This window comes from Hylobates moloch, unplaced genomic scaffold, assembly GCF_009828535.3.
Source record: "Hylobates moloch isolate HMO894 unplaced genomic scaffold, HMol_V3 SCAFFOLD_20, whole genome shotgun sequence".
Taxonomy (NCBI): Eukaryota; Metazoa; Chordata; class Mammalia; order Primates; family Hylobatidae; genus Hylobates; species Hylobates moloch.
The window spans coordinates 2,719,888-2,747,554 of record NW_026652295.1 but is presented as its reverse complement, the minus strand read 5'-3'; the positions used below and the strand labels follow the sequence as shown (position 1 = coordinate 2,747,554).

Below are 27,667 nucleotides of genomic sequence, written 5' to 3'. Positions count from 1 at the left end.
TAGCTCGGTTGTAATTTTATTTCATGACAGAACCATCTTCTGTTTGCCTGCGCCTGGGTCTCCTAGTGTGCTGCTCACGTGATGCCCACGTGCCACAGAGTTATTGCCCGAAGTGCCAGTGGGCCGTGCAGGGGATGGGTTCTTCCTTCCAGATGGTCTGCAGCCTCTGGGACCACGCAGCCACCATCCCCTTTCTTTCTTCTTCGGATGCAATTTCAGGAGCAAAGCTGATCTGAGGGGCAAGGACTTTAAATCCACAGAAGTGTAATGTGCCATGCTAAAGCCACAGGGGAAGAAGAGAACTCATTAGAAACTACACCTGTTACATACCATTCGGTTAAATGATTTAAGGGGGGAAATGATGTGAAACAAACCTTCAAAAAATCATGAAACAACCTTAATGTTTCAGGCAACTGAAAGCTAAACTTCCCTATGGCTTTAGGACGCAAGAGTGGTGAGAACTTGGGGCAGCTGCAATTTCCAAGCTCTATTTTTATAACTGCAATTAACCTACAATCTTTGCAACTGATTCAGACACCAAACATTATAGTTCTGCTTGATTGGGCAAATTATGGTATATTCACACTATAGATTATTCCAGAATGAGGTTATTTTAGCTATAATGTGTACCATGGAAGTTTGTTCAAGATATCTGTTAAATGAAAACAACAACAAATTTTAAGCAGTATTTATGATATACCATTTATGTAAAAAAGCAGTAAATGTAATAAACCTATAATAAAAATTATGTATGTGAGAAAATATATAGGCCCTAAGAAAATAAATCAAACTATTTAAAGTGATTCTTTCTGAGGTGGGGGGGATTAAAGGGACTTTCTCTTTTTTATTTCATATTGTCTCATTTTTTTTGCCATAATATGTACTTCTGCAAACTGAAAAAAAATATTTTTTTAAAAGCAAGAAGAATTGAACTTGGCTAATGACACATAAGAGACCAGTTGGCCTGTGAAGAAGCAAGGTCAGGCTTGTAAATTATTATTTCCTTCAGTAGACTATCAGTAACTGGAGTCACATACTTTCTCCTTTCAAAGAGGACCACTTTTTTTCTAAAAATATCACACTCAACCCTCTGCATTACTTCCTTTAAAACCTACACCCACACCCAGGCCTGGCCTGTCAGGTGGGGAATGAGAGGCCCACACACCACTTTCCACATTTTTTTCCTCGGGCAACATGATTTTATTTATTTGTTTGTTTGTTTTTGAGGTGGTTTCTCACTCTGTTGCCCAGGCTAGAGTGCAGTGGTGCAATCCTGGCTCACTGCAACCTCCATCTCTCAGGTGCAAGCGATTCTGCTGCCTCAGCCTCCCAAGTAGCTGGGATTACAGGAGTGCGCCACCACACTCGGCTAATTTTTGTATTTTTAGTAGAGATGGGGTTTCGCCATGTTGGCCAGGCTGGTCTTGAACTCCTGAACTTCGGTGATCTACCACCTCGGCCTCCCAGAGTGCTGGGATTACAGGCGTGAACCACTGCACCCAGCCTCAGACAACGTGAATTTATTACTGGAAACCAACTAAGAAAAAATTATGATTAGGAGGAGAAAACAGCAAATGGTCGGGGTAAAAAACCAATATTCAGCAATCAATAGCTTTCACCAATCCAAAGAACTTTTAGAAGATATAATTGAAGACAAAATCCTATTTATAATAGCAAACAACAACAAAAGCAAGGAATGAACTTAGCCAATGTGCACTGCCTGTAGGAGGAAAAATCTTTGTGTTTTGAAAGGACGTAATAGGATTAATTTCTCTGATATATGAAGAGTGCTGACAAATAGAAAATTAAAAAATACCAACAACCCAATAGGACATGGGCAAGGCACATGCACCTAGAGAGAGTTCACAGAAAAGGGGTGACGCGTGCATTTGCCCAGCAAACTCCTTACCCCTCAAGAACGAGCTCTCCTCCTGTCTCGACAAACCTCCCTTAAACAATCTGGAAGAACAGTTGACCCTTAGGTTTCTGGGTTCCCTGGAGCCCCTGACCTGGAGTCTGCTCCCCACTCCCTCCCTCTGCCACCCCTCACCAGGGGTTCCTTCCTGGGACACCCCAGCATGTTGGAACTGCTCTGCCCACCACCTTCCCTTTGGCAGGTGGCCACTACTCGGCCACCTTTCAGGCCCCAGGGACACTCACGCAGGCACTAAGGGGTTCCCTGGAGGAGCAGGCCTGGGAGGGGTCTGCGTACTGGGAGATGGGTGTGGGCTGGCTCCATAGGCCCCCTGTCCGTGTGGGGGTTGGCATGGCCAGCAGAGACCAGCATGCGGCCATCAGAATGCAGGGCCCGGGGTGCCACCTGCCAGGGTCCAAGGGCAGTGCTGCCCTCACCAAGCACTGCCAGAGTCATGTGGGTGGCCTCCACATGCACGGATCACAACACACGCAGGGCCACCTTGGGGCCACTCTGCTGACCAGGCTACGCAGGTTTGGCTTAGCTTCCGCCCAAACCATATCAAAAGCTATAATTAGGGCATGTTTTCCCTATTGGTCAAGCTTTTCAAATCTGTCAAGCGAAGCATTTAAAAGGCGCAAAATGTTATAATTTTCTTGTATCCAGGGGAGTCAAAATGGTGTGGGGCACCATGCTTCCATCCCATCTCATCTCACCCCTCGGGGAGCTGAGGGCATGTATGTGTGTGCATGTGTGTGTGTATGCATGTGTGCATGTGTGTGTCTGTGTCTGTGTGTGCGTGTGCCAACAAGCAAGGGAGCCACTCGCAGCTGGTCTACCTGGAGTGGCCACAGGAAGTATCGAAAATCTCCATTGACTCCTGTCTTCGTGTGCATCTCGGCCGTGCCTCCCGTGGTTACGGAAAGGAGCGCTAGTTTACCCTGCAAGGGAGAAAGCAGATGCATTTGTGTGGACTCCAGAAGAGGACAAAAATGTTGCCGAGCCTCCAGCACACGGGCTCAGCACAGCCAGCAGGGAACATGCGTGTGGACACCCTCCAGGAATGGACAAATGCAGCACTCCCATCCATAGGTGACAACAACATCTCAAGAGGAGGAGACAGTCCAAGTGAATGGACCAAGTGGACACAGAAGCTCTAACATGCCCAGGTTGCTGGTGGAAACTTGGTTTCCATGACGCCATGTGTGATGGATACGGCCGAGGCACTGACCATAGGACAAGGTTCCCAGCACACAGGGCCGCTCAGTAAGTGGTAGCACCATTCATGGTCCAAGACACATCTTGGTTACTCAGTATGTTTCCCTTACATGCATTTATTTTCTGAAGCTTTTAGAATTTAAAAATCATTCCTTTTTTTTTTTCTTTTTTCTTTCTTTTTTTTTGAGACAGAGTCTTGCTTTGTCACCCAGGCCGGAGTGCAATGGTGCGATTTTGGCTCACTGCAACCTCCACCTCCCAGGTGCAAGCAAGTCTCCTGCCTCGGCTTCCCAAGTAGCTGGGACTACACCATGCCCGGCTAATTTTTGTATTTTTAGTAGAGACAGGATTTCACCATGTTGGCCAGGCTGGTCTTGAACTCTTGGCCTCAAGTGATCCACCCTCCTCGGCCTCCCAAATTGCTGGGATTACAGGCATGAGCCACTGCACCCGGCCTTAAAAATCATTGTTTTAGTAAGAATTCATAGCTACCACGTGTTGCACATCTACCAGGTTCCATGCCCTCCTCATCCTGCCATGTGGGTGTCACATGATCTTGTCTCACAGCAGGCACATGATGCTCAAGGGGGTGAACTTGTGCCAGGCCAGGGCTGGACTCTGCACTAAGGAGATACTCTCTCTGGAGCCAGAGCCAGCCACCGGGTTGCCCACATAAGGTTGCCCAGGTCCCCTGTCACCTGACACCTGGCCCACTCCCTTGTTTGCCATGCGTGTAGTATGCTGTGGATGTGTCTGCAGCCCCACTAGACAAATGCTCCATGATTTCAGAAATGATGCTGTGTCCACCCATGTGCAGCACATGGTGTTTTGTACATAGTGGGTGCTCAATCAATATTTGCTAAGAAAAGGAAGCAAACTAGAAATATAACTTGATAGAAGATGCATCCTCTGTCCCCTCACTCCAACTATCCATAGTGATCCTTATCCAAGAGCACATACCTGGAGCAAACCGGAATCGTAGAATCCTGGGATGTCAAAGGCAAAGCCCTGGCACAGCACCCTATCCATCCAGCCCTTCAGGATGGCCGGCACGCTGAACCAGTACAGCGGGAACTGTGGGCGGCAACACCAAAGAGAAACTGAGGCTGTGGCTCGCCTCAGGTTTCCCAGTTTAGTCTATCTGGCGATTCGGAATGAAGCCCACAGCCCTCCTCTTCCCTGGCAGCTGGGCAGGTGAGGGTAACCCTTATGGTCAGCTCTGAAAGGGGCAGTGTGGGTGTCAGATGGGGACGGAGTTGACAATGGTCCTTGTTGCTGTTACAGGTAGCTCTGCATCCCCCAGTGATGACAGCCCCTGATGCTGGCCCCGGGCAGGCAGGGAGGGGACGAGGAGCTGTGCATGACACTAGCTTTGGAGCAGCAGTCTGTGACCAAGCCAGTCAAAAGGAAGGGTGTGGAAAAGCATGCCCCTTCCCCTGCCTGGGGTGTGTTGTTAGCATCTGGAAGTCAGACTGAGTTAGGTGCTGAGCAGCTATGGATTTTGACACCAACTAGAGTCATATGTTTGTATTCCTTAGACCAGCATGAAGATCTCCCTATCCCATAGATGACTTAACATTACATCCAGTGTTACTGCCTGGGAAGGGAAATAAACATAGGCAATCATCTGTTACCAAAGGTGGAAGCCAATGTCTTGTGTACTTTCAATATAAAACAAACTCAGGACTTGGCATTGAAACCCAAGCTCCACAACCTGCTGCTGTGTGACATTGGCAAGTTACTTGACCTCTCTGTGCCTCCTTTTTCCTGATTCATCAAATAGGGCTACTAATAGTTCACAGCTCACAGCATCCTGGTGAGGATTTGAGGACACACCACAGTGCCCAAAACAGAATCAATGCTCAGTGAGTGGTGGGCTCTGATATTAGTAGTGTAGTAGTGATGAATGAAATTTTTATTAATGTTGAATAAAAAAATAACTTATAATGCAAACCCTCTAGACAAACTATCAGAAAAAAAGAGAAGGCAGGGAAATGGAGTGAAATGAAGTGAAACAAAAGAAAGGCCATTATAGAAAGGCCAGGTCTTAGCCTACCCAGCCACCGGGTTATGGGAGTGGAGTGGGTGTGAGGAGGAAAGCAGGCTCCACGTGGCCGGCCGACCCGAGGGGGACAGGAGAAGCAGAGCAGAGAGCTCAGCGTGGTTCTGCTGGGACCACGTGCCCCAGGATGCAGGCCCGTCGTACTGGCATGGTATTAAGGCATAGACGGTAAACTGCATGGTCACCTAGGCCTGAGGACTATGAGTCCAACCACCTGGAATTAGGACAAAGGACGTCCTGCACTTCGGTCAGATTAGCAGCTCAAGGTCACTGAGTAAAGAAAGGGCTGGTGTCAGGAAGGGGTGCGCAGAGGCAAGCCTGGGCAGGGATGAGGCAGCCCTCTTCCCGCACATGCAGGTTGCTGTTATGAAGGCTTGGGAAGCTCATCATTCTGGACAGGTGGTTTTGTCTGGAAAGTGGTCACATGCTCCTCATCCCCTGCCTCGCACTCATGTGGTGGGCTCATGCGAACAGTGCTCTCGTTCTCCCACCCACTCCCCGTCCTCAAGCAGGGTTGGAAAACAGAAATGATCTGAACCAATCAGATCCCTTGCTTGGAACTTCTGGATCTAGGGGATCCAGTCCCTGGGATGCAGTGAGAGAGAACCGAGCCAAGATTCAGAAAGGAGCAGATGGGAATCCAAGGATGAGAGCAGCTACACAGCTCTGTCCTTGTGATCCAGGAGGCCCAAGTGACCAGAGCCCTTATAATAGATTCCCCTTTCTTTCTAGTTGGACAGGAATTTCTGTCAACCCAACAATTCCCTCAGAGCTCATGTGAGTACTCTGCTGCCAGGTTTACACAGTCACAGTCATGCCTGCACATCTTCCTTGCAGTGGCGGGAAGTGGCCGGGTGAGTCAGCACTCCTGGAGGCCATTCTGCGGGGCCAGTTCACTCTGCAGTGGCATCACCTCCTTGTGAACAAATACAGGAAGGTGGCCGGGTTGAGGGTGAAGCAACCACTGAGAGGGTAGAAACCAGAGATTTTCCTCTTAATGATCAGGATATCTAAGGAGATGCATTTGGCCTGATTTACCCTGATAAACATTTATGCAGAGAAATGTGGTTCTCAAGCAGCCCCAGAATGTCTCAGGGCAGGAACGGGAAGAGAAAGGAAGCAACAAGACTGGCAGGTTTCAGATGATTCTTGGACCATTGCGCTAATGGAAAGATCCTTCATTCCTATTTACATGGCAGTCGGGATTTGGAGTGAGTGATATTGGCTACGTGGATATCTTTACCCAATTAGGTAAAGTGTTTAAAGTAGTGTTACATCTAAGTAAAGTGTTTAAAGTAGTGTTGTAACTAAGTGAAGTCTTGTAACTAGGTGTTGTAACCAGGTTACAGTATTTGCTCAGTAAGTGTGCAACTGTGCTAAAAACATTGATGCCACTTCCAGAAGCAGCACAAAACTCAATATTCAGAAAGAGTTTGTACATAAGATGAATCTGATTCAATATATTGATTAGAGAAAAACAAACCTGAAATATCACTAGGTCAGCCTCCCGAACCTTTTTCTGCTCATCAGTGATGTCACTAGCCAGAGACCTTTGCTTGTAGGCTTCGTAGGTTTCCACTCCATAATTGAAGACCTCAGGATTAGAAAGCGCACCTGTGGGGGAAGAGGCCAAATATTCTCACTCCTAGGTGGGCATCCACAGCCCATCCCAACCATCCCAGTAGCACTGTGTATACTGGACTCCTAAGAGCAAGTCAAAGACATTTGCTGCAACCTGACCAGAAGCTGCACCCTGGGTCCAAGGTAGGGAAAGAGAAGCAGTCTGGGAGGGCCGCTGATTGTGCACTTACTACCTAGCAGGTGCTGTGCTCTACACACATCACCTTTCTTCCTAACTGGTGAAACTGGTGTATTTCCCAATTTACCAGAGAGCAAACTGACACCCAAGAGAGGCTGGATGTCTTGTTCAATGCCAAAGAGGTCTAAAAAAATAAACTTTACACTTTAATTTCATGCTCACCTCCACATTTTTGAGTATCTGTGTCTTGATTTACATATTTTATATTGCTTATCTCTAGCTCTTAACAGATCACCGTAGTGATTATTGTTTTTGATAGATTTGTCTGTTAGACTTAATACTAGTAATGAGTGGATTGTACACAATTATAGTATTAGAGTGTTCTGTGTACTTACTTTTACCAGTGGGTTTTTACATCTTCAAATGTTTTCTTTTTGCACATTAGTGCTTTTCTTCCTTATTGAATTCCCTTTAGCATTTCTTGTAAGGTGGGTCTGGTGGTGGTGCATTCTCTCAGCTTTTCTTTGTTTGGGAAAGACTTTCTCTCTCTTTCAGAGTTGAAGGCTAGATTTGCTGGGTACAGTATTCTTGGTTGACAGTTTTGTTCTTTCAGCACTTTGCAAATGTCCCACTCCCTCCTGGCCTATATGTTTTCTGTTGAGAAGTCTGTTGCCAGATGAACTGGAGCTCCGTTACATGTTATTTGCTTTCAGGGTCCTCTTTTTGTTCTTGACTTTTGAGAGTTTAATAATTATATGCCTTGGGGTAGTCCTATTTGAGTCAAATCTGTTTATTCTATGACCTTCCTCTACCAGGATATTTATCTCTTTCTCAAGTTTTGGAAAATTTTCTGTTATTGTTTCTTTGAATAAGCTTGCTATGCCTTGCTCTTGCTCAGCTCCCTCTTAAGCACCGATCATTCTTGGATTTGGTCTTTTGAGGTAATTTTCTATATTTTGTAGGAAATCTCCATACCTTTTTCTTTTTTCTTCTCTGTGTATTTTCAAATCACCTGTCTTTGGGCTCACTGATTTTTTCTTCTGCTTCAACCATTCTGCTGTTGGGAGCCTCTAACGAATTTTTCAGCAAATGTATTTCCAGTTCCAAGATTTGTTTGATTTTTAAAAAATTATTTCAATCTCTTTGTTAAATTTAGCTGATAAATTTCTGAATTGCTTTTCTGTGTCATCTTGAGGATTACTTCATTTCCTTAAAGGTGCCATTTTGAATTCTTGGTCACAGAGCCCTGAATTCTTGCTCAGAGAGCCCAGTGTCGTCTCGTTAGGTTCAGTCACTGGTTCCTTGCTTTGTCTGTGTGGAGAGGTCATGGTTCCCTGTTTATTGTTGTTTCTTGTGGATGACATCTATTTATTTCAGTCTTCTATGTCTGACTTGTTTTCATTTTTATTACATATATTTGCTTAGAAAGTCTTTGCAACTTTCTTATTAAATTTCTTTTTTTTTTCCTCTACTAAGTCACCACCTCCTTTTTGGCACTAGATGGTGGTTTATGCCCAGGTTTGCCTCAGCTCTAGTAACTGTTCAAAGTGATGCCCGTCCTGAATATGAGAGGTTCCAAAGGGGATAGCATGGTAGTGTGGGAAGGCTGGCTAGCCGCTCATGCCCAGGAAACCTGCTGAATGTACCTCCTACAGTGTGGTGCTGCTGAACAGCCACTCTGGTTTGGCATCTCCTTTGGCTAATTTACAGATCAGAGTTTCCAGGGCTGGGGACAATACTCCCATCTCCCTCCTTGGTCTCTGGCTGTTGTCAGGGATATTTCTCCCTTTAGGCACTCCTGATGCTTCCCGTGGGTTGAGGCAGGAACAGGTCTCCTTCCTGCCTGTTTCTGGGAACCCCAGAAAATTGAGAAGCTGATTGTCCACCTCGATCTCTTTTTCCAGTGTAGAACCTCTGACTTGGGAGGAAATTTCCCACACAGTTGGTGCTGGGTAGTTTGTGAGGAGGGGTGTCGTGGGTATGATAGTCCAATCTCTTACCGTCTGCTTGGAGTTTTTTCACTTATGTGTGGTCTTGAGAACTATTTCATCTTCATATTTGACTTCTGGGATATTGCTGGTGATAATCTCAGTGCTATCTATTTGTTTTTGGAAAGTGAAGCTAGCTTGCTTCTATAATGCCATTTTGTAGCTGGAAGTCAACGTTTTTTAAAGTAAAAAACATACAAATGGTTTTTACAAATACAGCATTTATCCCATGACTCACCAGTGATATCCTTCCTTGTGGCCCTTGGCTCAAAGTTCATGGCATACAAATCAGACACCGTGACGGTGCAGCCCTGCCTGCTCAGTTCATCTACAGCCACATTCTTCAAGGATCCGTTGAAAGACCTGGGTTCCTCGTGTGCATAGACAATGAGTACTTTCTTACCTAAATCAGGATGAGAAACAGTTCCTCTTGAAGAACAACCTCTCTCTGTTAAATTCAATCAAGACTAAGATGAAAATTGAATGTTTAGGTGCATCATGGTAATTGAAGCTAAGAAATATCAAATTTTCTTTTCTTCCTCTCTCTCCTTTTTTTTAAAAATTTTTTTAAGACAGTCTCACTCTATCACCCAGGCTGGAATGCAGTGGCATGATCTCAGCTCACTGCAACCTCCGCCTCCCAGGTTCAAGCAATTCTCATGCCTCAGTCTCCTGAGTAGCAGGGACTACAGGTGTGTGCCACTACACCCAGCTAATTTTTTGTATTTTTAGTACAGATGGGGTTTTGCCATGTTGGCCAGGCTGGTCTTGAACTCCTGGCCTCAAGTGATCCAGCCGCCTTGGCCTCCCAAAGTGCTGGGATTACAGGCATGAGCCACTGCACTTGGCCAGAAACACCAAACTTTTTCTTTTCTTTTTTTTTTTGAAATAGAGTTTCGCTCCTGTTGCCTAGGCTGGAGTGCAATGGCACGATCTCAGCTCACTGCAACCTCTGCCTCCCAGGTTCAAGCAATTCTCCTACCTCAGCCTCCTGAGTAGCTGGGATTACAGGCATGAGTCGCCATGCCTGGATAATTTTTTGTATTTTTAGTAGAGACAGGGTTTTTCCATGTTGGTCAGGCTGGTCTCGAACTCCTGACCTCAGGTGATCTTCCTGCCTCGGCCTTCCAAAGTGCTGGGATTACAGGCATGAGCCACCACACCTGGCCCCAGAAATACCAAACTTTCTAATAGGTGGCAGTTTTAAAGTAATGGACATCTTAAAAATCCAGTTATTCATAGCTCAACATCGCAATACAATGGGTCAAATTATATCTCCTCAAAAATACCACCACTAAATCTCTTAAAAGACCAACTTAATTTGGTTATCCTCCATAAGAAGATTTAGACCAGCTCCCTAACACCAAAATAAGAACTGCTGGAATTAATCTTCCATGCTAACCCAACATTTGCAGATATCAGCTACAGGCACCTTTCAGTGTGGCACAGTTCTGCTTCCATCTCCCCCAGTCCATCAAAATCTGACACTTAAACACAACATGAGGAATCAGACCCGCTGGTGTCGTGGGAAGGCAGGACCACATGGAGCCCATCTTTCAGTGGTGATGCTGATAACAAAGAGGACTCTAGGAAGAGTCAGGCCTTCCCGGCACTGGGTGTATCATTCACAGCAGGGGCTTCTGGAGCAGTATTTTCCTCTTGGAAAGAGTCTCCAGGATTATATACTGACTTTCTCTGAGAGGTAGCCTGGTGATTTGCTTAATTAAATTTACCCTGGTAACCTTTAAGAAGATGTTAAACTCTTGATTTAAATTTTTCATAATGAGACTCTAAGGAGAAAATACACATATCAGTTTGAAGCAACGGGTTTCAGGGCATTGAGCTGACTACAAAGGTTGAATTCCATAAGTCAGATTAATGGTTAACATTTTAATTTTGCTTTCTCAGACTCTTATTTCAATAAAGGGACTATACTTAGGGGCTTAACAGGAGAATAGATGTAAATGAAATACCCACACCAGTGGTTCTCAACTAGGGCAGTGTTGTGCCTGCCAGGGGACATTTCTCAACGCTGGAGACATTTTGGTTTGTCACAGCTAGTGGGGGAGGAGTGCTACTGGCATCTGGTGGGCAGAGGCCAGGGATGGTGCTAAACATGGTGCACAGGATAACCCCCCAAAACACAGGATTATCTGGCCCAAAATGTCAGTAGTGCCAAGGTCGAAAATCCTAATCTACACTATAATGTATAGAATACGGTGAATCTGTGTGTTCTAACGTGAAAGGCTCTCCATGTTATATCATTAGGTGAAATAAAAAAGTTGCAAGATTGCATGTTCATGTATACATGCATGACAAGCAATTGCAAAAGTAAAGATAGAATCGTACTGAATTTTTGCCCAAGGTGCCTCCTGGGGTTCATTCACTTGAGCCCCTGCTATGGCCCAGGGAGAATTGCAGGGCCTGGAGGCACAGCAAAGACAGGACAGGCAGGGCCCCACTTTCGAGGAACTTATATTCTGGAGGGAGTCGAAAGGAACAATAAAACAAGTGAGAAAATAGAAAACAACATAATTCCAGATAGTTTATACACTTCCATGTGGCTTGGATTTTTTACAACAATGTATTCAATTTCTGATTAAGAGTCTAACTCCTACCTGGAAGGTCAGTGTGGGAGGGTCACTTGAGCTCAGGAGTTTGAGACCAGCCTGGGCGATACAACAAAATCCCATCTCAAAAAAAAAAAAAAAGTCTTACTCCACAATAGTGAATCATTACCTGCCATGGCATAAGAAGCTGGATTTCTTCTCTCTGATTTGGTGGGTGGCTGGGGCTTTCATGCACAGTCTCTCTTCAGCGAGTCCAGCAATCTGGAAGACAAAATGAACCCAGGGGAGGTGGGGAGAGGCACAGGTGAGGTCGGCTGTACCACATCTAGGCGTCACTGCTGCTTCCTGACAGACATGCGAACACATCAGAGAAAGACCTCTCAAGAGAGGCCAGGAATCTTCTGGAGATTTAGGCCTCAGAGGACAAGCCACGCGGGATGTCAAAACCCATACTTTTTTCCTTTTTTGAGAGGACTCAGAACCTTCCATCCAGGCAGTCATACAGCAAAGGACCCAGGAAATGAGCCACGGTAGGAAGCAGGAGTTGAGCCTCCTTGGCCTTCCTGCCTTCCCCAGTTTTCCCTGTCAGATCGAGCAGAAGGCTGGGGGATCAGTGAACCGCCACACCACCAATGGGTGCCTGCACTCCTCGGCTGGTGCCAGACACTGGTGGGCCAGCACTGGCAATTGTCAGCCCTTCCCCTCACTTGAAAATAATGGGAGTTGGCTTAGACACAGGCTCTAACCAGAAGTCTCAGAGATTCTCCAGGGATGCCGCAGAGGCCAGAGGAGACCCCCCCGTCAGACAGACTTGGTGCAATTTCCAGCTCAGCCCATTGTAGCTGTGGGCCCTGCAGCACATCCCTCCACCCCTCTGTGCCTCAACCTCCTCATCAGCAAATCACAGCATGGCCCAGAAGAGTGAGAGAGAGACAGTTGCTATGTGCAGTGGCTGGCATACAATGGGGCTCTGGAAAAATGTGAGTTCTCCCCAGGGGGGCCTTTGGCCTCATCCCCTCCCGGCCACCTCTGAAATTCTGGCTTCCTTCTGGGAGAGACAAGGAGACTCCAACAAACCCCCTCTCCCTACCGTAACAAAACAGCTCAGATAAAACTTAACAACGAAAAAGCGAACAACTCAATGCAAAAATGGGCAGAGGGCTTGCACAGGCTTTCCTCCAAAGATGTATGAATGGTCAGTAAGCCATGAAAAGATGCTTAGCATCACTAATCCTCAGGGAAATGCAAATCAAAACCACAACGAGATCCCATATCACGCCCATTAGAATGGCTACTACCACCAAAAAAACAAAGTAACACACGTAGGTGAGGATGTGGAGAAGTTGGAACCCTGTGCACCGCTGGGGAAAGGTCGAGTGCTGCCGCTGCTGTAGAGGTGCTGTGCCCCCAGAAATTACAATTAGTAAATGAGAATTACTCTGAACCATTTGTTACACTGAACCCAAAAAACTGAAAGCAGGGTGTTGAAAACCACTTGCCCACCCATGTTCAAAGCAGCATTTTGCGCAACAGCTAAAACATGGAAGCAACCCAAGTGTCTATCAGTACATGCATAAAAACAGCCAGAAACCTCTACCCTTAAGAATGGCTAAAATGAGGTCAGGCACCGCGGCTCACACCTGTAATCCCAGCACTTTGGGAGGCCGAGGCAGGTGGATTACCCGAGGTCAGGAGTTCGAGACCAGCCTGGCCAACATGGTGAAACCCCATCTCTACTAAAAAATACAAAAATTAGCCGGGCTTGGTGGCGTGCACCTGCAATCCCAGCTACTCGGGAGGCTGAGACAGAGCGAGACTCTGTCCAAAAAAACAAAAAAACAAACAAAAAAAGTGGTTAAAATGGCCAATTTTATGTGAGATGTTCTGTACCACAGTAGGAAAAAATGGGATAAAAAAACAACGCAGAGAGTGTGACTAGGGCTTAGTGTGAAGACACGCATTGCGCATGTTGTGTCCAAACGACAATGTGAACCTATCAGTGTGTCTTTATGGCAAAACAAAAAGCACAGAGACACACAAAAGTGGTGCTTATCCCCACCAGGACTGGAATCTTGAGCAGGGCCTGAACGAGCATCTTCCAGGGCCCACTTCTTATCTCCAGCTGTCTAGGAGCACAGGCACAGGGCTGGGGTCTGCAGAATACTGCAAGAAGTGAGGTGGGTGCTGAGGAGTGGGCTCCACCCAGGCCAGGTGCCCTGTGGATGGAAAGGAAAAGAGGCTACATCATTGTGGCTGAAGCTGAGTTGGGGGCAGGCATGGGACTTAACAGAGTGGGGCACTGTCACCCTCCAAGAGGAGGCAGGCAGCTCTGATCACTCCAAACACCCAAAGGTGACTTCAAATCCTTCCCCATTCGCTTGACTTCACTGGACAACTGGGCACCTGCATCTTTGGTGACTGAATATCGCCACTCTGGTTCCTTAAGGACAGACCCTGAATTGATTCCAGGAATCCACGCGTCCTGGTAAGCACAACATTTCCTAGGCTGCCTTGCAGTTGAGATGGCCAGTGAGGTGTCAGCAGAAGTCACAGGCGGGGCTTCCAAGAAATACCCTCAAGAAGCTAACTCAGCTGGGGCTGGGAGGTGTGGGAGCTAGTTCCCTCTGGCTTTGTCACTGGCTCTCTTCCCAGCTGGACTGTGGGATGATGCTAGGGCTCAGTCAGCCTTCTTGTCGTCCTGGGGATGGAGGCTATGCACCAAGGGCAGGGAGCAGAAATACCAAAGGAACCTGGATTCCTGGGGCTCTCATGGGGCTGCAAGACGGTGGTGGACTGGCAACAGCAGATATTTGTGTTTATGTATTTTCCATGCAGAAACATCTGCAATGGCACTGAGTCTGTAGCGAGGGCCATGCACTGCCAGCCTGAAACTGCATAAGGCCTCCAGGCACAGGCTTTGTGTCCAAGTACCTTGCTGTGTTCAAGGCACATCACAGCACCAGAGAATGTGGGAGAGGTCACATTCAACCATTCAAAGCACAGGGAGGTTCCTGTTCTGACACCAGCAACACTTACAGGGGTGAACCTAAAGCTGGGCAGTGAGGAAGGAAAAAGAAAGTTTATGAATACAGGTAGGATTGTTTGAACCGGTAAGTTGCACTATAAATCACAATAAAAGATGCTCTGTGTACCACTGAAACAGAAGAGTTGGCCTCCCTGAAGATGAGGCCTTTGGGTCTCCAGGCATTTGCCAGCTCTCCTAGCCTAGGGGCAGGGGCACCTGCACAGCCCTCTGCTTTTCCTAGAATTATCAGCAGCAAGCATGTGTCAGGGAGAGACATAGTTGTCTTAGCACTGAGGCTGAAATCCTGGATGTTCTTGGGAGGGCAGTGATTATGAAGAACAAGCTACTTGTCTAGTCCCTGGAGGTCACTCCTTAAAGCCTCCTGATGAGGCAAGTTTACAGGATCCATGCTCCCTGAGCCAGCAGTGACACCCTCACTTGGCAGTAAAAATTAGGGCTGTAACTTACAGGGTAAGCCAAAATGGGATTTATCTTAAAGGAAATTTAAGGGATCTTAAAGGAAAAAGAGAGGAGAGTGAATGACCTCATCATTAGCTGGGAGGCTCTATGGTGCCCTGGTAGACAGTCACTGCCTGGAGGTGACTTTGTAGAAAGCAAACTTTGGCTGTCACAGCGCATAGGGAGGCCTGGGAAAGCCCAGGGAAGCAGGAGTCTGGTCGGTGAGGCCGAGGAGGAGGGCCCTTCTCCTGACCCCACGGGCGTGGCTTGGCCAGGCAGCTCAGGACTTGGTTCTCCCCACGGCTTTGCCCCCTTCTCAGGTCTCTCTCAATCTATGGGGGAACCTAGAGGGAAGGCAGCTGCCCATGGCGCACACCGTGGAGGGACCCTGAGGCCAGCGGAGAGCAGGTCTAAGGTGAGGCAGGTGCTCTTAGGTTAAAGATAGGGGAAGAATCTGAAGCACTATTGCAGACAGGCCCCCAGGAGGGTTAAAGGTCAAGGTGGAGGCGAAACTAAGATTGGAAGGTGAGTGTGGAGCCCAGAGTATGGAGGTTCCAGAGCGGGTGATGGTTTTTGAGAAGCTCCAGGCTCTTCATGAGTTCTGTGAAAACCGCTGGAATTGACTCCATTACTGGCAGTGAGTGGGACACAGTTCCTAACCCATACACACGTTCGTTCAGCTGGACTCCTCCTGGCAGGAGGGCTCATCTCTGGGCAGGTGCTGGGGCCACAAGACAGATACGAATGGAACTTTGTATTCTTCGGGGAGGGTACGGGGGGGGCGGTGGCAAGAAACAATAAACAAGCCGGCAAAGAAAGCGCCACAAAATTCCGGGTGGCGGTAAGTACCAGAAACCATGGTGCCTGAGAGTGATAAGCAAATAAAGTACTCTAGCGGATCAAACATCAGGGGAATGTTTGCTATTTTAGATAAGTGGTCCTGGAAGGTGTCTCATGGCAGGGACAGTGAATGGTGACATAGAACCTCCGGGGAGGCTGCAGGAGGGAACTGCCCCTCCCAAGTCCCTCGGTCTCCGGTACGAGATCACTCACTCTCCAGCCAGCACAAGCCGGGGTAGGAGCCGCAGGTCTGGGACCTGCGCCTCTACGAGGACAGCTCTCAGAGTTGCCCCAGGTTCCAGCTACAGGGCCACGTCCTGCAGACGCCGGGAAGGCAGGAGCGTTGCGGCTCCGCCCTCGGGGACCAGGCACCCGCGCGACCCAAGCAGCCCAGGACTAGGGCCGCCGGACTGCAGGCCTGTTTCGGCAGCTCGTCCGCCACGCGCAGGCCCCGCCCATGCCGAGGCCGGGCCCCGCCCCGAGCCCCTCCCACGCCCCGCCTCCGGCCCCAAGCTCCGCCCACGCCACTCCACCGCAGTCAGCCTCCGGTCTCGTCCAGCCCTTCCGGGTTGGGGAGGACCCTGTTGGGTTTCGAGGAGGTGGAAACCGGACCCACAGCAATGAAGCGCGGAGGCCGGGCGCGGTGGCTCACGCCTGTAATCCCGGAGGCCGAGACGGGCGGATCACCTGAGGTCAGGAGTTCGAGACCAGCCTGGCCAACACAGTGAAACCGTGTCTCTACTAAAAATACCAAAATTAGTCTGGGCGTAGTGGCGAGCGCCTGTAGTCCCAGCTACTCGGGAGGCCGAGGCAGGAGAATTCCTTGAACCCAGGAGGCGGAGGTTGCAGTGAGCCGAGATCCCACCATTACACTTAAGCCTGGAGTGCTGGGACTCTGCGGGGAGGAGGGACGCCCCTGCCCTGTGCCAACCCCCGCCGCATCCCTGGCAGATATCCAGGTTACAGAATGAGAGTCTGTGGTGCGACAAAAAGAATGAGCCACTGGTACTCCGCACCCATCAGCCTGCTAGATCTCCCAGGGAGTTACGCTGGTGAGAGAAACCAATCCCAAAGATCACAGACGGGGTATCAATTTCTCCAAAGGACAGAGGAGAGAAATGCAGGACTCATTAGCGGTGCCCAGGTGTTAGGGAGGCAGATGGGCGGATGGGTGTGGCTATAAAAAAGCAACCCAAGGGGTGCCTGTGAAGGAAATCTGCGTCCCGCGGAACGCAACACGCCGTTGGGATACTGGACCGTCCTTTGTGAGATGCCACCATTGGGGGAAAACGGATAAAGGGTGCATGGCTCCACAGAAAAAGTTCGATTAAAGAAAAGTGGTTTAAGGCCAAGGAAATACCTAGAAAACGGAAAGTCTTGAAACCAGAGCCGGTGGGGAGTTATGGGGGGCGGTGCTGGCCAATAGTTTGGGCCGATTGTCTTTTTTTCTAGCGCTTGCTGGCTTCTGCCCCCTCATTTGGCAGTCACCTGCCACTGTGACCGCCCCAAGTCCCTTCTCCAAACTCTATACCTTGATTTCTGGTGTCCCGGGATGGCCCCACTCCAACAATAGAGCAGAAGGAAGGAAGGTTTCCCCTGTGTTTAGAACGTTCCTAAGGAAAATAACTGCAACTCTTGATTGCACCTCCTGAGGGTCGTTGGGACTTTCCCTCTCAGATACTTACTGGTTCATTCATTCGTTCATTTTGCTTTAACTCACAGTTGCCCTCCCCATCCTAAGGTGCACTGCTGGCATGGGTCTATGTGTTGATGATGTTCTCCTTGTCTTCAGAGGTGAGAATGTGCCCTCCCTCTGAGATGCCCTCTTGCCCCTGAGCTCCCCAGCAGGGAACAACAGGCTGCCTTGTCTTGTGAGTCCAGATCCTGGGAGCAGCTTTCATTTAGGAATGGAGCAGTAGGTCCTGGGAGCATTGGCGCCTGCTCGCCCATCTTGCGAGTCTGTGATGCAACATCACCACCTTGTGGCAGCGAGGAGCTATCACAAGGTGGACTGAGCAAGTTGCTCCGTGCTTGGGGTTGGAAGCCGGACTGGCCTAGTTCCCTGGGTCTTTTGTAACCTGAATGGTGGTAGATTCTAGGACAGTTCAGTAGGAGCCCATCCTCAAAAGGAAAATAACAGAACTTCCTGCTAATCTGGTATTGGGGCTGAGCAATTACTGCAAACAAATGAGATGTGACCATAATTGCATCCTGAGTTTGAGGAGGAGGTCATGGTACTAAAACGAGATAAAATCAGCTCCAACGACAAACATCATCTCTGGGGGTTTCTAGATTCTCACTTTTCATTTAATCCCCAGCCTTAGTGGAATGCAAGAGTCGGAGTCGGCATTCTGGGGAGGGAGGCAGGTACATATTTCCTCTTCTCCCCAACGCCCCATGTTTCTATTTCTGAATAAAATGAACCATCATAGTGCTAAGGTAAGGCTAAACTAGCAGAGCCACCTCCTGAAGAGGTCATTGCTTTTGTTTTTATTTAATAAGATTTCTTTCCCTTCTGCTACCAGCATCCCTATTCCTTTGGAAAACTGCTTCTTCATAATAACATAAAGGTTTTTGGATTTTTTGTTTTCTTTTTTGGGTAGCAAAATCTGTATAACATGAAATTTCCTATTTTCACCATTTTAAGTGTACAATTCAGTGGCATTAATTACCTTCAGAGTGCTGTGCAACCATTACAACTATTTATTTTCAAAACTTTTTTTTTTTTTGAGACGGAGTCTCGCTCTGTCGCCCAGGCTGGAGTGCAGTGGCGCAATCTCAGCTTACTGCAAGCTCCGCCTCCCAGGTTCACGCCATTCTCCTGCCTCAGCCTCTCCGAGTAGCTGGGACTACAGGCGTCCGCCAACACGCCCGGCTAATTTTTTTATTTTTAGTAGAGACGGGGTTTCACCGTGGTATTGATCTCCTGACCTCGTGATCCGCCCGCCTCGGCCTCCTAAAGTGCTGGGATTACAAGCGTGAGCCATTTCAAAACGTTTTCATCATCCCAAATAGAAACACTTGGGTCAGGCGCCGTGGCTCACGCCTGTAATCCCAACACTTTCGGAGGCAGAGGCAGGAAGATCACCTGAGGTCAAAAGTTTGAGACCAGCTTGGCCAACATGGCAAAACCCCATCTCTACAAAAATTTGCCAGGTGGTGTACACCTGTAATCCCAGCTACTCAGGAGGCTGAGGCAGGAGAATTGCTTGAACCCAGGAGGCAGAGGCTGCAGTGAGCTGAGATCGTGCCACTGCACTCCAGCCTGGACAGCAGAGCAAGACCCTGTCTCAAACAAAAACAAAAACGAATAGAAACACTGCACTCATTGGATAATAAATCCCCATTCTCCCCTCCTTCCACTCCTGGTAGCCTCTAATCTACTTTCTGTCTCCATGAATTTGTCTATTGCATGTATTTCATATAAGTGGAATCCTACAAGATGTGGCCTTTTCACTAAGCTTTTTTTCCCTCAAAAACCTTGTTGCTGAGTTTCATCCATGTTGTAGCACGCATCAGAAATTCATTCCTTTTTATGGCCGAATAATAGAAAAATGTGTATACCGCCTGGCCAACGTGGGGAAACCCGGTCTCTACTAAAAACACAAAAATTAGCTGGGTGTGGTAGTGGGCACCTGTAATCCCAGCTACTCGGGAGGCTGAGGCAGGAGAATCGCTTGAACCCAGGAGGCAGAGGTTGCAGTGAGCTGAGATCGTGTCATTGCACTCAAGCCTGGGCAACAAGAGCAAGACTGTCTCAAAAAAAAAAAAAAAAGGAAAAGAAAGAAGAAAGAAAGGAAGAAAGAAAGAAAGAAAGAAAAGGGATGTATACCAGGCATTGTTTATCCACTCATCTGTTGTTTGACTATTGTGAATAATATTGCAACGATTATTGGTGTACAAGTATCTGTTTCAGTCCCTGTGTTCAATAATTTTGGTTACACACCTTGGAGTGGAATTGTTGGTATTACAACAATTCTATGGTCATTCTATGTTTAGCTTTCTGAGGAACAGCCAAACTTTTCCACAGCATCTACACCATTTCACATTTTCCAGCAATGTACACAGGTTCCAACTTCTCTTCATTCTCACGCACATTTGTTATGTTTCTTTTTTTTCCCTCTAAATTATAGCCATCCTAGCAAGTGTGAAGTGGTATCTCATTGTGGTTTTGATTTGCATTTCCCTAAGGACTAATGACTTTGAGCATCTTTTCATGTGCTTACTGGCCATTTGTATACCTTCCTTAGAGAAATGTCTATTCAAGTCCTTTGTTGACCATTTAATTGGGTTGTTTGTCTATTTGTTGTTGAGTTGTAGGTTTTTTGTTTGTTTGTTTGTTTGTTTTTTGAGACAGAGTTTCGCTCTTGTTGCCCAGGATGGAGTGCAATGGCGTGATCTCGGCTCACTGCAACCTCCGCATCCTGGGTTCAAGTGATTCTCATGCCTCAGCCTCCTGAGTAGCTGGGATTACGGGAATACGCCACCACGCCTGGCTACTTTTGTATTTTTAGTTGAGACAGGGTTTCTCCATGTTGGTCAGGCTGGTCTCAAACTCCCGACCTTAGGTGATCCACCCACCTCAGCCTCCCAAAGTGCTGGGATTACAGGCGTGAGCCACCGCGCCCGGCCGAGTTGTAGGTGTTCTTTATATATTGTGGATGTTATCAGACATAGGATTTGCAAATATTTTCTCCCATTCTGTAGGTTGTCTTTCACTTTCTTGAAAATGTCCTTTGATATTAAAGTTTCACAATTTTTATGAACTCCAATTTACCTATTTTTTTTGTTGTTTCTTCCTGGGCTTTTAGTGTCTTATCTAAGAACCCATTGCCAAACACAAGATCATGAAGATTTACTCTTACGTTTTCCTCTATATGGCTTTAGTTCTTATATTTAGGTTGTGAATTATTTTTCACATATGGTATGAAGTAGAGCCCAACTTTAGTCTTGCATGTGGAAATCCATTTCTCTCACAGCATATCTTAAAGAAACTATTATTTCATCATTGAATGGACTTGGCACTCTTGTCAAAAATTCATTGGCCACAGATGTATGGATTTATTGAGGATCCCTTGTAAAGCTCCTCCAGCTTTTAAGATTCTCCCTTTGTCTTATACAGGCATATCTGCCTTATTCTGCTTCTCTTTATAGTACTTCTACAGACATTGCATTTTTTTTTACAAATTGAAGGTCTGTGGCAATCTTGTGTCAAGCAAGTCTATGTATATGTGATCAATATTATTATCAATTATTATATTGTGATTCCTCAGAAAGGTTACATAATCTATTGGCACCTCTAGCATGGGATGGTGACACATATAACAGATACTGATGCTCTATCCATCACTGAACTGTGTGTGGATTGATCAAAGCAATCTTTGAGTGAGTCTAGTTTCCCCTCTGGTAGGACCTACTTAGATGGAGATAAAATATTTTCTCACCACCTACAGTAATCTAGATTTAGATATAGTTGTCCTCCTGTATTTGTGTGTTCCATATCTGCTGATTCAACCAAACTCCAATGAAATATATTTGAAAAAAAAAAAGCAATACAACAATAAAAAAATACAAATAAAAATACAGTGTAAACTATTTATATAGCATTTACATTGTATTAGGTACTACATGTAATCTAGAGATTATTTACAGTATATGGGAGGCTGTGCAAAGGTTATGTGTCAATACTATGCCATTTTATATCAGGGATTTGAGCTTCTGTGTATTTTGATATATGTGAGGGGTCCTGGTCCCAGTCCTCCATGAATACCCAGGATTGACTATATATTTTTGGATGTTGCAGAACTTGAAAAACAAGTTATCAAGTCAACAATCTTCAGGTGAAATAGTCCATATCAGTACCATCTTTCAAGTATTAGTTGGTTATCTGTCAGATTACTATTAAGGCTGACATAACTTTGATCAGACCATGTTTCTGAACAGTTCATATGCCTAAACCGAACATTAGTTTCTCCTTCTCATGCATCACAGCCCGTTTTTCTTTGCACGTTGTCTGATTTTCATATGTGCTTGACACTCAATAATTTTAAGTTCCTATGGCTTTACTAGTATGTAGGAAAGATTTTCGACTGTATCATAGGACTTGTGAAAATGGAAAGAATGGAAAATGTAAGACGAAGTGTAGACACTAAAATCTTAGACTCAACACCCTTATAACATATGGCCTTCTTCTATGGAGCGTAGGTTCCTGTCTTAGTCTGTTTTGTGTTGCTATAAAGGAATACCTGAGGCTGAGTAATTTACAAAGATAAAAGGTTTATTTGGCTAATGACTCTGAATGGTTGGACAGTTCAAGGTTGGGCATCTGCATGTGGTGAGGGCCTCAGGCTGCCTCTACTCATGGTGGAAGGTGAAGGAGAACTGGAGTGTGCAGAGATTACATGGCAGGAGAGTAAGCAAGAGAGAAAGGAGGGAGGTCCAGGATCGTTTCTGACAACCAGCTCTGGAAGGACTCACTCACCCCTGAGGGAGGGCATTCATCTATTCTTAAGGATCTGGCCCTGCAACCTAAACACCACCCATGAAGCCCCACTCCAACACTGGGGATCACATTTCAACTTGAGGTCAGGCTTGGCGGTGCTCACCTGTAGTCCCAGCTACTCCAGAGGCTTAGGTGGCAGGATTGCTTGAGCCCAGGAGTTCAAGGCTATAGTGAGTGATGATCACATCACAGCACTCCAGCCTGGGTAACAGAGCCAGGCCCTGTATTCATGAAAACAAGAAAAAAGATGAAACAAATTTCAACATGAGGTTTGGAAGGAACGAACATCTAAATCACAGTAGTTCCTGACCTGAAGCTATTGTCACATTATTGATGTATATAATTTAGAAATATGTCATTAACAGCCAATACTTAGATCTAGAAAACTAGTGGCCAAAGCAAGTCTTTTAAAACCAAAGTGGCATTTAAAAAAAAAAATCAAACCTACTGGTTTTCTTACTAAGTAAGTCTTGAAATAATGCACTATAGAGATCCTGTCTTATCTATACAGCTAGAGAGAATAACAAATTTTACTTCTATCAGTTAAATAAATTTTGTCTTAATATGACTTATTTATATTTATCTTTTTACATTTCAAAAACACTATGTTATTCATTGAATGACTTATAATTCTTGAGTTACCTGGTCACTGTATTATCATTGTCAGTTATTATATTTCACATGCATTACTTAGTAAAGAAAAATCTTTACCAAGGCCTGATTTCTCAGGCATATTGATATAATATACAGTTAAACGTGTTATTGATAGACAAGAAGTTTCTAGAGAATATTATGTTTGTTCAGAAATTACCACTGTAAAATTAAATCCTTCTTTTTGGCTATTTTTTAAAAACTTAGGCTGCCGGGCGCGGTGGCTCACGCTTGTAATCCCAGCACTTTGAGAGGCCGAGGCGGGCGGATCACGAGGTCAGGAGATCAAGACCACGGTGAAACACCATCTCTACTAAAAATACAAAAAATTAGCCGGGCGTGGTGGTGGGCGCCTGTAGTCCCAGCTACTCGGAGAGGCTGAGGCAGGAGAATGGCGTGAACCCGGGAGGTGGAGCTTGCAGTGAGCCGAGATCGCGCCACTGCACTCCAGCCTGGGCGACAGAGCGAGACTCTGTCTCAAAAAAAAAAGAACTTAGGCTGATATTAATGAAAAAACTGAAACCCAAATGAAGCCTGGAGTTAATAGTAATGTACCAATGTTGGGATCTTAGTTTCCACAAATGTATCTGTTTTACTTTAAGACCTATAAGATGCAGAGCACCCCTACAGTGATTAGGAGAGACACGGGCTAGTTTATTACTTACAGGTCCGGGGCACATGGCACACTTGGAGGCCACCTTCATGGAACCCAGGGAGTGCAGACAGAGAGACCAAGAGAGCAACCCATGGGTCTACCACTTTATTGGGTCCAGGGTGTTATCCAAACAGGTTTCCCACGGGGAGTTATTCAGTGGGTTTACAGCAAGCAGGCATGAGTTCCAGGAGGTGGCACAGTGACTGAGTGGCGGGCCCTGCGGCACATCTGCACATTCTATGTGGGGTGTGAGGGTCAGTGTGGCCAATAGGTTCTATGCAGCTGTGCCATAGGGAAGTGGTCAACAGGAGGTAGTTGTATGAGGCAGATATCTGGATCCACCACATAAAAGAACTGGGAGAAGGTGGAGAACTGGCAGCTTTGTCCGGGGTGACTGAGCCTTGATTTTGGTGTGGGGAAGTCCAATGTATATTCAAAATGGACATAGAGGCAACCTAACATAAGAATTCACAACACTACCATGGTGATATGTTACCATTAGGGGAAACTGTGTTGGGGTATATGGTAACTACCTGTATTATCCAACTTTCCTGTGAATCTAAAGTTATTCCAAAGTAAAAAAAAAAAAAAAAAAAATTGTATTACAAATAACTATTATAAATAAAAGTTTAATGACACTAAAATCCCTGCTTTAAAATATCTTGTGAGCTAGCAGAGTACATTTCTAACTTATATGTTATATATGCTGTTAACTATGAGATCTCCCCCAAAATCATGTTTTTCTAATTTCTTATAAAAATACTAATACGAAACTGCTTATTGGCTGCATCTCATCAGCTGTTATTCCTTTAGACTGATTGAATTATTCTCAGTTGCTTTTCCAGATTCATCTAATAAAAAGAAAGATTGGATCTGACATGAACAGTGTATAAATCAGTACAAGAAAGTCTCTTTTCTGAATCAAATCTTGGTCCTACAGTTTAGGATTTTATTTATTTATTTAATTTATTTTGAGACAGGGTCTCATTCTGTTGCCCAGTCTGGAGAGCAGCGGCGCTGTATCTCAGCTCACTGCAACCTCCGCGTCCCGGGTTGAAGCGATTCTAGTGCCTCAGCTTCCTGAGTAGCTGGGGCTACAGGTGAGCACCACCACACCCGGCTAAATTTTTTATTGTATTTTTAGTAGAGACAGGGTTTCATCATGTTGGCCAGGCTGGTCTCCAGCTGCTGGCCTCAAGTGATCCACCAGCTTCAGCTTCCCAAAGTGCTGGGATTACAGGAGTAAGCCACCATGCCCAGCCTAGTTTAGGATTAAAAAATGGTTCTATGCCTTAATGCCAAAGATAGAACATTGTAATAATTATTTTATTACAACTTATGTAATTATTTTAATTATTTTATGTCTTTAAGAAACATTTTGCCTCCGTCATATCTCACATTACAATGGAAAAAAATTCCTTATGTTTGTGTTCTAACAAATTAAAAGTTGTGTATCATTGTGAATTCAAAAGAGAAGCAAGTAACACGTGAACTGGGATCATGGAAACCAAACCGGAATAAAGCAAGCCCAGCACAATACTATCCTGCAGGCTGACCAGTTAGAAGGTCTTAAACATAATATATTTGAAACAAACAGTTAAAGGAAAAAGATTAACCTAGCGTTGTAACCGAGCGAGTTATAGAGAAACGCCACACTCTGAGACAAATTCAGGAGTCCTTTATTAGCCCGCAACCGCTAGACGGCTAGCGCTCAAAATTCTCTTGGCCCCAAAGAAGGAGATAGATTTTCTTTTATACTTTGGTTTAGAAAGGGGAGCGGGGGAGTCTAGTTGAAACAATCTTACAGAAGTAAAGTAGGCAAAAAGTTAAAAGGATAAACGGTTACAGGAAAGTAAACAGTTCCAGGTGCAGACGCTTTAAATCTATCATAAGGTGATAGACGCAGGCTTTGGGCGTTATCAACAGGACACAAACGCAGGGGCTCTGGGTGCTATTAACCGGGCGAATTCCTGGGAACTGCGGATATAGCTCGCCACAGTATCTTATCAGTTAATTGCATTCTTGATGTGCTGGGAGTCAGCTTGCACAAGTTAAGTCCTTGAGGAAGGGGGTGGGTAAGGGGCGGCAAGTGAAGGAGCCAGGATGCAGTCTGTCTGGCTCTCTTAGCTAAGGGAAAGTCACTTCAGGTTATAACAAGGTAGGGTATCACACTAGAAGCCTCAGATCATGAAGATTCAGTCAGGCAGGCATTCCTTTAAAAAGTATTTACTGAGTACCTTCTCTGTGTCAGTCACTATTTGGGGAATAAAGGACTCATTTCTCAGCAAAAACAAACTCTGATCCCCTGGTCTCCTCGAGTCATGGAGCTTGCAAGCTAGTGGGAAAAATTGGGAACTGGTGCAAAGAATGACTGCAAAATAAATTGTGGTCATCTTGAAGACACATGCATGCGTGTGTGCGTGAAGCTTTTTAAATAGAGAAGCTTTAAGTGGGGGAAATTTGCTGACATTACACGATTTCTTCTCTTAGTGCAAATGTATACAGCCTGTCTTTTTGAAAGGGTCACGGTAGATGATAATTATGCTCTGTTAACCTCATTTGCTGTCAGGGAAAATTAAAACGAAGGGTAGTGTCAGTAGGAATCTTGGTTCCTGCTAGTTTTGTTGTTTGTTAGCATATCTTTACAGGTAGTATGGTTTCATTTTTGTAAAAATGCTGCATAAATGTAGCTGGGTCTGTTACCTATTGCAGTGCCTGCTGATTTCGCTGGACCCTACCCTGCTTTTGCTGCCCAATGCGGTAGCATATGGGACAGAGCTAAATTCCTACTCAGCTTTAACTCTGCTGATTTTCAGGAAAGAGAATGCCTGTGTTTTGAAGTTCCTTCTTAGGACGAAACCAGCTGAAGCTGGCGAAATCCAAGATGGCACCTCTGAAGAACCTCTGGCGTCATTATCATCCTGTTCTCATGCTAAGCAACACTCCCACCAGCGCCATGACGATTGACGGTCGCCATGACAACGACTGGAAGAGACCAAGAAGGGACAGAAAAAAAGGGGTTCCTTGATTCCAGGAAAATCTCTGTTCTTTCCCAAGAAAAGCGTGAATATTCCCCCGCTTACCCTTAATGCCCAGCCCCTTCATTAAAGACACCCTATGTCTGTAACTTCCCAGCTCTCACAAGCTGATTTGAGATCTTCCAATTCCATAGCCATTGAATAAAGCCTGCACTGCTTGACACTCCCTTTCGGTTTCGTGCATTGGCCTCACCACACAACAGGAAAGAACCCTTTTGGGGTAACCGGGACTCCCGGTAACATTTCCATATATACATATCTTAATGTATGCAAGGGCGTCTGGGGGAGAAAGGAGAAGTACATTTCATTCTTTGCTTTCTATAATTCTGGATTGCTTGAGTTTGTTACAAGGACACATGTTAACATTTGCAACATTTTAAAACTGCATCGAAACATTCTGTGGCAAGAAGTCCTGCGAGCCTTCTCGCCCCAGCCCAGTTTCCCGCGGGCCCCAGCCTCATCCCCCAAGGCCCCACGCTGAGAGCCCCCAGGCCCCACGCTGAGAGCCCCCAAGGCCCCACGCTGTGAGCCCCCAGGCCCCACGCTGAGAGCCCCCAGGCCCCACGCTGAGAGCCCCCAGGCCCCAGCGGCGTCCTCCTGGACCCCTCCCAGGAATGTTGAGCCGGGTCGCAGGAGCGCTGCGCCACCAGGGGGCAGTGCGGCGCCGACCGTGGGCTGCTGGCTCGGCCGAGGGCACCGGGCGCAGCTGGGAGGAAGGAACGCCCCCGGAAGTGGGCGGCGGCCGAGGGACCCTGGAACCGTCCTCCCTGGAGGAGCCCCCCGCAGCCCCCCTCATCCCGGGCGGGCCGGGGATTGGGGTTGGCCTGGGGTCTTCTACTCCGCGCAGGACCGGCGGTGCCTGTTGCTTTCAGGAGCCCCGAGCCGCTTTTGTCTCGGTGTAGCTCAGCTCACAACGCCGATGCAAGTCTCTCCCGGCTCGTCTCCCCCATCTTCCCGGAGTCCATGCCTTGCTCTCGGTGACTCA

General features: G+C 46.5%; 1 protein-coding gene and 1 long non-coding RNA gene across 4 annotated transcripts; one reads left to right on the top strand and one right to left on the bottom strand.

The window, feature by feature from the left end:
- Nucleotides 1-17,437, bottom strand: NQO2 (N-ribosyldihydronicotinamide:quinone dehydrogenase 2). 3 transcript variants are annotated; one of them, XM_032140685.2, is made up of 8 exons: nucleotides 14,444-14,583; nucleotides 13,572-13,728; nucleotides 11,682-11,773; nucleotides 9,181-9,345; nucleotides 6,679-6,809; nucleotides 4,094-4,207; nucleotides 2,755-2,856; nucleotides 1-277 (listed from the first exon to the last, which is right to left on the bottom strand). In XM_032140685.2, exons 3-8 carry the CDS (start codon nucleotides 11,686-11,688, stop codon nucleotides 101-103), a joined length of 696 nt encoding a protein of 231 aa, XP_031996576.1. In that variant the 5' UTR covers nucleotides 11,689-11,773; nucleotides 13,572-13,728; nucleotides 14,444-14,583; the 3' UTR covers nucleotides 1-100. The 3 variants fall into 3 exon arrangements, with proteins under 3 accessions (XP_031996576.1, XP_058288665.1, XP_058288666.1); XM_058432682.1 differs by lacking the exons at nucleotides 13,572-13,728; nucleotides 14,444-14,583 and adding an exon at nucleotides 17,368-17,437; XM_058432683.1 differs by lacking the exons at nucleotides 4,094-4,207; nucleotides 13,572-13,728; nucleotides 14,444-14,583 and adding an exon at nucleotides 17,368-17,437.
- Nucleotides 17,015-26,845, top strand: LOC131382165 (uncharacterized). Its single transcript, XR_009211412.1, has 3 exons — nucleotides 17,015-17,630; nucleotides 24,625-24,744; nucleotides 26,461-26,845. It is a non-coding gene; the product is annotated as an uncharacterized LOC131382165 (long non-coding RNA).
- The last annotated feature ends 822 nt before the right edge of the window (nucleotides 26,846-27,667 follow it).